This window comes from Portunus trituberculatus, chromosome 50 (assembly GCF_017591435.1).
Source record: "Portunus trituberculatus isolate SZX2019 chromosome 50, ASM1759143v1, whole genome shotgun sequence".
NCBI classification, from domain to species: Eukaryota; Metazoa; Arthropoda; class Malacostraca; order Decapoda; family Portunidae; genus Portunus; species Portunus trituberculatus.
This window is the reverse complement of record NC_059304.1, coordinates 14593893-14603892: the sequence shown is the minus strand read 5'-3', so window position 1 is coordinate 14603892 and position 10000 is coordinate 14593893. Positions and strand designations below refer to the sequence as shown.

At 40.1% G+C, this 10000-nt stretch overlaps 2 protein-coding genes across 2 annotated transcripts in view; one reads left to right on the top strand and one right to left on the bottom strand.

Moving 5' to 3' along the window:
• Positions 1-617: 617 nt before the first annotated feature.
• On the top strand, positions 618-7330 carry LOC123500052. Its single transcript, XM_045248673.1, has 7 exons — positions 618-744; positions 2935-3076; positions 3904-4195; positions 4370-4510; positions 4909-5030; positions 5632-5737; positions 6439-7330. Exons 1-7 carry the CDS (start codon positions 686-688, stop codon positions 6540-6542), a joined length of 966 nt encoding a protein of 321 aa, XP_045104608.1. The 5' UTR covers positions 618-685; the 3' UTR covers positions 6543-7330.
• A 758-nt stretch (positions 7331-8088) lies between these two features.
• LOC123499892 (tRNA (adenine(58)-N(1))-methyltransferase non-catalytic subunit TRM6-like) overlaps positions 8089-10000 on the bottom strand; it is a 13884-nt gene continuing 11972 nt past the window's right edge. Inside the window, exons 10-11 of the mRNA XM_045248425.1 lie at positions 9858-10000; positions 8089-9286 (exon numbers count right to left, since the gene is read on the bottom strand). The exon at positions 9858-10000 is cut by the window's right edge and continues 25 nt beyond it. Of these exons, the coding sequence (XP_045104360.1) occupies positions 9119-9286; positions 9858-10000 (311 nt within the window). The 3' untranslated portion in view covers positions 8089-9118. The remainder of the gene's footprint in view (positions 9287-9857) is intronic.

The window sequence follows — 10000 nt, the reverse complement described above, 5'->3', positions numbered from 1 at the left end:
CTAACAAACACATACATTCACAGCGACCTCTAAGAGTAAGAGTTCATTACCATAGTATTGGTCATTAAGTCATCTGTCTCCTCTCACGTACACCAAAAGCACGGAAGTGAAGGTTCAGCGAGCACGTCACTACTTGTACCATTCACTTCTGATGGGTTTTGATAGAGCCTTTCATTAATATTTATTTTTGCTTTCAAAAGTTGTTTTCTAGTAATATGTTTTGTTTTATACGTAATTCGTGATTTGAATGGAGTACTTCACCTCTTTGTTGCTTAATTTCAACTAGATTGTTTGCAGTTCCTCTTCGGATGTATAAGAAATAGTATTTGTTTGAATCACTTCAGGAAATTCCATCACAGTGAATGCCTTCTCAAATGTTGGCCGGGGAAACCCTCCAGTACGCAGATAGACGGGAGAGAGAGAGGCAGGCTCCCCACTACACACGCTGACCGCCAACTTTTTCTGCTCTATTTTGTGATGAACTATAAACTACACGAAATAAGCCCACCAGCAACTCGCGCCAGTATAAATTTCACGACGTGGTCGAGAGTGTTGCGTGTGTTGTTGAACACTGGGAAGAAGCGTGTACTGTGCGGTGTCATCTTAGGGGTGACTGAAAGTGGGCATATTCAAAGTTGCTTGTTTGAAACATGCCGGGACATGGCCTGAACTTTGGCTGTCTCGTATGCAGGGGATACTCCGTCTGATGCTGGTCGCAGTTTGTTATGAATTGTCCACTGCAAGGTAAGTCTGACAAATTTCGATTTGCTGTGTGAGGTGCAGTGAACCTGTGGACACAGCGCCGGCCTTGATGCGGCCAAAGGTGCGCTTGATCTCTCCCGTTCCTATTCAGCTGAGACTGTGATCGGCAAAAATACGTAAACTACAATAAACAATGAAAAATTGAGTTGTATAGCCAATGTGTGCAGTACACGTGGTAAGAATGACTCGTACTTGATCCTACACCTCCAATTATGATTGTGGTGGGCGAGGGGGCTGAACAGGATGCTCATTCTTTCTTGTGAGAGGGTGAACACACCTTTCTTCCTTCAGCCCTTCACCACAACAATCCTCTTCTCCCTGTCATACTTTTCTTTCGCACCTCCTTAACTTTCTTCACATGTCGCACTCGCTTCTCGAACACCATCACACCCCTCACTGTCGCTCTCCATCTAGTGAAGATGGCAGTGCTGTCGATCAGTGTGTCTATCAGATGAACACACCACTACGAACAACACAGCTATTTGTTAAAGAAAATAAATGAAAGAAAGAACACTGCACGCACTCTCTCGAATAAAACCAATGTTAATAAATTTCAAGAAAAGTGGCGCTAAGGGTGAGAACAACATGGACAGCGACTATAGCTAAGCCAGACAAGGCTCCACCACGGCGGCCTGACTAGATAACATAACTAAGGCGATGGGATCGCCCGGTGCTCTAGTGCCAAGGTATCATATTTCGTTGTCTCCAGGCTGAGCGGCAGAGACGGGTGGGAGGGCAGGCGGACACAACTCCCACAAACTGCTCTGAGGCCCGTTTGGGGAGAACTCTTAAAAATTGACGTGGGAAAATATTTTAGATATGTGCCAGCCTACTCTTATCTGAACCAATGATGAAAAAAATATTTTCTGCTTTTCCTACTTCTTATAGACCATGACGGAGATTCCTAGAACGCCTCACTACATAGTGACATTAACTAATTGCTTTACATCTGTAGTTACACAGATTATTGATTGAAGTGTCATCATATTCATTCAAAGCTCAGAGTATGCACAGTACATGTGACCCATCTTCTTCCCAGGTAGTCAAGCGGCCAAATTTTTCCTATTTTGGATGATAATGGAAGTGTGTCTTGTATTGTGTTCAATTACATACTTACAACGCAGTCCTTGATTGAATGTAATATTAACCTGCTATTTATAGTCAAAACATCAAAATAGATCCTACCAACTCTCATTAACTTGAGGAGGAGCCACGTGACGCCCGTAAAATCATCTTGCTTTACTTGTGGTGGCGGCGTGTTGTGTAATGAGGAAGACATGCTACTTCTCAGAAACATTCAAGGTCTCATAACTTAGGGAACTCCACTCCCAGAACTCACAACATATATTTAGAGTAATTGCTTAAAAGTTGCATCAAAATTCCAAACATGTCACGCTCGCATCTCTCCTCACGGGGACTGACTTGGTACTGGAGACGTGAGGACGTGGAGTTGCTGCATGATGTGAAACAAAACCTGACTCCGAGTGTGGATGTTTGGTGAATTAAGTGTTACGGTTCATCATGCATTCAATTAGAAGATAGAAGGAGGGTCGCGAGAAATGTAGGAACCCTTGTCACGCGGAAATTGTTGGGCTCACATACTTCTAGGTATCGCTATCTATGTATAGTACCTGCGTAATGTGAAACAACTACAAAACGAAGAGAGAGAGAGAGAGAGAGAGGGGTGGGGGTGGAGGGTGCTGGGGAATAGGGGGTGCAGGAATCCTTGGGGTACAACCATTGTGCTGATTTATCCATACATGCTTCGGTTGAGTTGCTGCCGCGACCACCACGATGAGAACAGAACACCCTACCACTCGTGTGTACTGATACAAATCTTACTCTCCACTGAGAGGTGTAATGTACTGTATGTACAGTACTTACGTAAGTACGAACGCACATAAATGTAAATACATACATGCTGTACACTTTTAGTAATATTGTTAAAAAAAAAAAAAAAAAAAAATATATATATATATATATATATATATATATATATATATATATATATATATATATATATATATATATATATATATATATACATAAACACACACACATTGACATATTCAGAGAGAGAGAGAGAGAGAGAGAGAGAGAGAGAGAGAGAGAGAGAGAGAGAGAGAGAGAGAGAGAGAGGTAAAAAAAAAAAGTGCCTTTTTTACCCATCAGGCCAAGGCTGAAGACAGTGGGGAGGATGACCAGTGAGTGGCCTCGATCTGGCCTCCCTCAGACAGGACTCTTGGCCACCCTACTCCAACCCAAGGCTGGCTGTCCCTCACCCAGCAACCCCTTGCCACCACCTTGCTCATTGGTGAGTCACAAATTACTGCTGTCTTGCACTATTCTTATTATAGTTCATGTGCTAAATAGGATGAAACAACAAAATTTACTGAAGTGTTCAAATGTTCTACTTACAATAATAATATTCAAAGTACATTGCTGAAGCTTTGCAATAATACAGGCTTGTCTGGCCCTGCTGTGCACTAGGTTTAGTTGCAGTGCTCTGTGACCTTGTTAAGAAGGAGGAGGAGAAGGAGGAGGAATTACCCGCCTATCCTTCCTTCATTAATCACATGAGCACAAAGACTGCCTTCATGACTGCCTCCTAAGTAGTGGACTATACACACAGACAACTCTTCTCACTTCCTTCCTCTTCACGTTCTAAAGTTGACTAAGTGATTCTATCATTGATGGGCAGTTCTAGAATATGTGATGCTAGGAGTTGTCTTCATTCCTTAGACTTTCCTTCCTCTCTTTTCTGATGACAAGAACAGCAACGATGAATATGATATGAACAACTGATCATTCCCTTCTGTCTACAATTTTGTCTGTTTGAAAACTCTTAACCCGTTGAGTACCATGATGTGTTTTCCTATTCATTCTGGTTACCATTTGGTGATTTTGTGCAGCATCAGAAACTCATATGGGTGTTCAAGTAATGAAAACTGTGGCCATTAATCTTCTGATCTCCATAGACCCTTCCTAATGTCAATAAAATAATCTAATCATACCCAAACCCCAGGTAGAAATGTGTTCCAGTACTGAAGGAGTTAATGCTTATTACATGATTAACAAATAGAAGCTAAAATGCATCACCATTCATAGCTGCCTCAATGACCTTTGCTTACTGTACTACAGGGACTGAGGTGTCCAGAAGGGATGAACCCTCCACTGGAAGCTTCAGCACCTACAACAGAAGCAAGGATCTTTTTCACACGTAGCATCAAAAGATTTGCTAAAGAAAAACTCTGGAAAGCAGAGCAGGCTTCATGGAACATGGTCACACAAGGCTCACATGTCAGACACCACAGGCACCACAGACACCTGCACCAGATTACAAGGTCACGCCAAGTTCATCAAAGATTTCCCAACGTGCCGAAGACCCAAAATATGCTGAGAAAATTGAGGGGAGGAGCTTTCAGAACTAAACGTATGTATGCTCTCTTTCTCTCTCTCTCTCTCTCTCTATTACTACTGGAACATACTCATCATCAAACTTCTATTAACTGCACCACTACCACTCCTGTCTACATCATTACTTAAATTGCAACAAGCTTAAAAATCAGCTTATTTTCTTACCTAATCATAATTATCAAATGCTCAGGCTCAGCCACCCAAGATGCAACAGTGCAATATGCAGGATCGAGGGAAGTCAAGTTTCGCATGGAAGGACCCTATGCTCTCTACCTCATGCCCACCCCTGCAGGCAACTCTCTCAGACTGAGCACACAGCATGCTAACCATGGTGAGTTCTGGTGTTTGGCAGCCAGCTTGCAGTCACTTATGGTGGTGTCAATGTTTTTTCCTCTTGTGATGTCTCTTGAGAGAGAGAGAGAGAGAGAGAGAGAGAGAGAGAGAGAGAGAGAGAGAGAGAGAGAGAGAGAGAGAGAGAGAGAGAGAGAGAGAGAGAGAGAGAGAGAGAGAGAGAGAGAGAGAGAGAGAGAGAGAGAAATTAAATTTGGACTTCTACCTTAATTTATGTGGAGCATGACAAAAATTCCTACTTGTGAGGAAGGCTCCTGACAAAATGTAAAGTATTAAAGGAAAATCAGATTAGAACTTTGCACATTTGAGTTGAAATGCAAAAAAAATATTTCCTACTAATCTTCCAAGCAAGGCAAGTAATGAAAGCACTCTCCTCAGCGTGTTTCCGAGTGCACATGTTTAACAGCCTAGCAGACACTGGAGGAGGAAGTGTAGTGATGCTGGAAGCTCACACAGGCAGCTACCTTCAGTCCAACACCTCTGGCTTCCTCTCTTTAGTGGTAAGTCACAATTTCATCCTGTCAGCATTAACCCCTTGAGTACCATGACGTGTTTCCATATTCATTCTGTTTATGATTTGGTGATTTTATACAGTTTCAGAAACTTGTGTGAGGGCTAAAAGAGTGAAGCTTGTGGCCGTTAATCCTCCATAGATCCTTCCTAATGTCAAAAAAAATGGTTTAATTGTTTGCAAATCTAAAAGGTAAAAATGTATCCCAGTATTGAAGGGGTTAATGTTTCAACAGTTTTTCTTAGTAAATGTGGGATTGACTAAAGATTGACAAATAAAAGGTAAAGGTCTCTTTGCCTGAAGAAGGAGAGGTAATGATATAATTTTGAAATGCTTCGCACACTAAGATGTGGTGGTCTTTCTTCACTTAAGGGCGAGTCATCACACTGCTTAGTTTCCAGCAGACTCTCTACTTATGCCTAGATCTCTAAAGTTCTTCTAGACTACTCCATGTCCAGTTTTCTTGGGTTATTCAATGAAAATGCTGGACACAAATGTAATTGGATATGTTTAACTGATAACTGCACACATCACCTCTTCCTCCTCCTTCCACCACCTCACATCCAACACAGACCTGCCTTCCTCCACAGAACAGCGAGGCAGCGGCAGCCAATGTGACACAAGTTGACAACAAGTTCTTCCACCTTAGTTCCTACACTGGTGACAACACTGTAAAAATCAAGCACATCAACACAGGTAAGTGAATTCTTTACTGATAGAGTAGAATAAACACAGTACTATTTAAATAAAGTTTCTAAAGTAAATGAGTTTGGGTCATAAGAAAAGTTTCCAATTGTTGTAAAAATGTATGACTTTAATGATTCAACTTTGTATCCAAGAGTGTTAATGAAATATGCATCTTTCAATAAATTTTCCAGCAATGCTAATCTAAACCAAAGCTATTAATTAACTATATGAGTAATTTTTTTTTCTTTATGTCCTGGCCTATAGTGCCTGTAGGTAACTTGAAGAGTATTGGAAGTGCTGTTAAGTTTCCACCAGTTAATGGTACAGGCAATTTTATTTATAGTGGTACCCATATTAGGGCCCATATCATCACCCAGGCACATCTTTGGTGTAACCACCTAGAGCCTGGATATCATGGTGACATGTAGGTAACTTTAAACTACTCGACAAATGGCAAAGTTTCAAGGCCATACTTGGTGAAATTCGAACCTACGCGTGGACATCTGCCTGATCCCATGCTTACCACCTTATGCGTTACACCACCGCATCCCTAAGAAGCCAAACCTATCAGAGTAATCTGTACCCATGCACCATACTAACATTCAGTTGACACAGTGCTTCATCATTAGTCAGAACACATTAGCAGCTACAACACAAATAGATACACATTAGAATTTAAAGTAAATATATGCACTTATATTTCCCATCAGATCTGCACCTTCAGGCAAGTGAGAATGGAGTGTCCCTAGTTACCACTGATCCTTTGGCAGCAGACGGAATGCTCTTTTATGAATTCAGCTGCTCCAACACTTGAAACTTGCAGACAAGCTGACAGTGTTGGTGCCAAACTCACACACAAGACAGTACAGGTCAGCACTTGGTGTGAACAGAACCTGGCTGATTCCTTAACAGCTTCAAAATGCACACGCATAGCTGGTTGCTAGTTCTCCATGACCAATTCTGGAAGAAGGTGTTGTGCATCCCTCTCAGATCAGCTGTTACCTATAGTAATATTGGAAAGCAGAGGAAGATGAGAGGAGGAGGAGGAGGAGGAGGAGAAAAAGAAGAAGAAAAAGAAGTAGGAGGAGGAGGACAAAGAGAAAGAGGAGGAGGAGGAGGAGGACAAAGAGAAGGAGGAGGAGGAGGAGGAGGAGGAGGAGGAGGAGGAGGAGGAGGAGGAGGAGGAGGAGGAGGAGGAGGAGGAAGATGATTAGGAGGAGGCAGTGGCATAGAAGTCTGATTCTCTTTTCTAATCACAGTTGCAGGCCAGCAGAGCTTAGCCTCAAAGTACAAACTGATCTCATAAACCTAGCAGACATAATCTTGTGCACAATTATGTCTAGAGGATGTGATGAATCTCCCTGGCACTTCCTCTAGGAGTGTCACTACTTGCACTGTTAATAATATACAGTACTTGAGTCCATTTAGTTACCTAGCATATATCTTAAACATTCCAAATAGTAGCAATTGACTGTAGTGAAGCTCAAAAGTGTAATACTGCAACAAAATTATTTCTTTGTGGTTTTCTCTGGTTGTAATTGACATTGCTGACATCTCAAAGTTTTTTGGATCACTCTATAATAAAGACCTCCACTGAGCTAATATTACTTGTATTTTTATCACTCCAATCAGGTGATCTTGTATTCATTATATTGAAAAGAGTGCAGGGTAAGTTCTACAACATAGTAACCAATATAAAGTCAACACCTCTTGAAATCCAGTTAGGTCAAGGTGTGATGAGCACAGTTTAAATTCAGCTCTGTGATCTAGAAACATATGCCTAGAGAGTTTCATCAAGTTATGGAGAAATGCTTGAAAACATCTTCTGATAATGATATGAAGGAGTTAAAAAAAAATCAAGCTGTGTTGATGAAAAGACTAGGAGAGATAATATGTATACAAGGAGGTCCCAATGATACGAGCATTTATGTTACATTCGAGTTGCTTGTATAATCAATTCTTGTATAAGAAAACACATAACTAGTAACAAAAAAAGTAGTTTGGTAAGGCTTTTAATGCTATGGTTTTTAAGAGGAAATTTCAATAAGAATATCCTGTGCTATGAGTCCAATCCCTCCTCAGGATCCACCAAAGCAAAGGTGCCTCTGGTGTCAAAAACAACAATACTGAAAAGCACTTCCTAGAGGCAAAGGTTAAAGATGTCAGGACAACTGTTCTCTCCTCTCCTGAATCCTGGAAGACCATGATAGTGCAAACTATTATTGCTCTTGTGCAGTACCACAAGAAAAATTATTTTGTAATTCAGTACAGATTTGTCTTATTTTCATCACTTGTTAACATTCCACATTTGCAGTGTGTGCTTATCTAATAATTAAAATAAATAACAAAATCCAACCAAATATGTTAATAATATTTTATTGACAGAATCTATTTCTATTATATACAAATATGATATAAAAATATTCTCGGTCATTATGAATTGAAAACAAAGTGGTATAAACCAATTACATCTCTCAGGCACTGGAAGGCAATAACACCTCTACCCTTCTGTAACCTGACTGGTGGATCTCATCTCTAACTAATGCATTAAATACAAAAAGAAAAGAAAAAAAAAACACGACTGAAGACATCCTCAGTACAAACACCTCCCCTCTGAGCCAACAACCCAAGCTAGCCAAGATAACTTTACCTGGAATTTCTTACCTTAAAATTTTGCTGGAATTTTTTTTCTAGGTCAGTGGAAGACAAATATATTCACATTTCTACAACACAACAATTACCAAAACAATCAATTGCACAACTAACAGTAACACACCATCTAAACAAAAATATGTCTTTTGCAGCTAAATAAGGAATATCAACATCTTATATAAAACAATTTTCCAAGCTTTGGGAAAAAAGAAAACAAAACAAATATGTGTAAAAAATAAGTCAATTAATAAAAATAAAACAAAATAAAATTATTTAAAATACTATGAGCTTTTCCATGGGCGTTGATTGCTGGGGTCACACGGGGAGTATGTCCGTGTCACTTTTCAGACTGAGGGGGACACAGTATCATTTGTACCCCAAACTTTTGGTGGTAAATTGTCCACTAATGTTTTATGTTTCACCAGTACATTAATTAAATAAAAAGGTTTTATAATGAAGTCAATATTTAATAAAAAAAAAAGACATTGTTAAATTTCAAGTAGCATATGTGGACTATAATACGCCTTAACATACACTGCATGTGGCATCAGAATGTCTCAGAAATTAGCAAATTTTTAAAATGTGTTGTTTGTTACTATTTGGCTGCCTCCTCCCTCATGTCCCCCCAACTACTCTGAAGGAATCGACGCCCATGAGCTTTTCTTATCTCGTATCGCATCAAAACTTTTCAACATGACCTTACCTCCTAGAGCAAACATGATCAAACACCATCAAAGTTTATTTGATGACCTTAGTACCATAGAGAAGGTAGCCTCCCCCACCTGACATGTTGATGGCAGGGTGTGTGCGCTGCGGCAGCACCTGGTAGTGGCGCAGCCATGTTTCACTCAGCCTCATGTTGGTGCCTCCCAGTGCCCTCACCTCAGAATACAGTTCCATTAGAGGCTGTGGAATCAAACATACTATTAACAAGGAGGATGGGTTGTAGGTATGCTGTATCTCTAAGATATATAAAGAAAAGAACTGTAAGCAAGATATAGTTAATTGTACAAACCAACACATGTGTCAATGAGACTTACAGCACACTGGGGATCAAAGACAAAGCTCAATAACTCAAGCAATTGAACTAAGTTATCAAGCAATAAAGTATTTGAAGAGAATATTTTTCTACATCTCACATGAAAAAACAAATGCAAGCCATTTTCAAGAATCAAGACAACATATATGATTTTTTGCAATTGTCTGATTTATAAAAGTGTGAAAGTCAGCACCAGCATATATTATATTGTAGCATGAGATAACATATCCAAAGTAAATGAAGAGAGTGGTTCAGAAAATGTATGTGTATGTGAAAAGATATGTAACCTCAGATTAGTACCAAAAAATTTGCTTAAAGCTTTACTTTCCCCAAAAAACAAACACAGCAAAGGAATAAATTCAAGCATAAATAAAGAAAAGCCAAGACAACAAAAATGAATTGATAAAGCCCCACAAAGAAAAGAAACTTTACCCTCACCTCTTTATAAGGAGAAAACACAACAAAGGAGTGACCAGGATGGAGGAATGGCATCAGTTCTTTGACGACATCATTTGGGTACTGCCGGCAGGCCACCACCAGCCCCATGATGCCTTGTGCCAGCACTGACGATGACATGCTGA

Bases quoted from the DNA above. Each gene is read 5' to 3' on its own strand.
- LOC123500052 (XM_045248673.1), top strand. From the start codon at position 686: ATGCAGGGGATACTCCGTCTGATGCTGGTCGCAGTTTGTTATGAATTG. The intron at 3,077-3,903 runs GTGAGTCACAAA...ACTGTACTACAG, and splicing joins TGCCACCACCTTGCTCATTG to GGACTGAGGTGTCCAGAAGG. The intron at 4,196-4,369 runs GTATGTATGCTC...TCAAATGCTCAG, and splicing joins AGGAGCTTTCAGAACTAAAC to GCTCAGCCACCCAAGATGCA.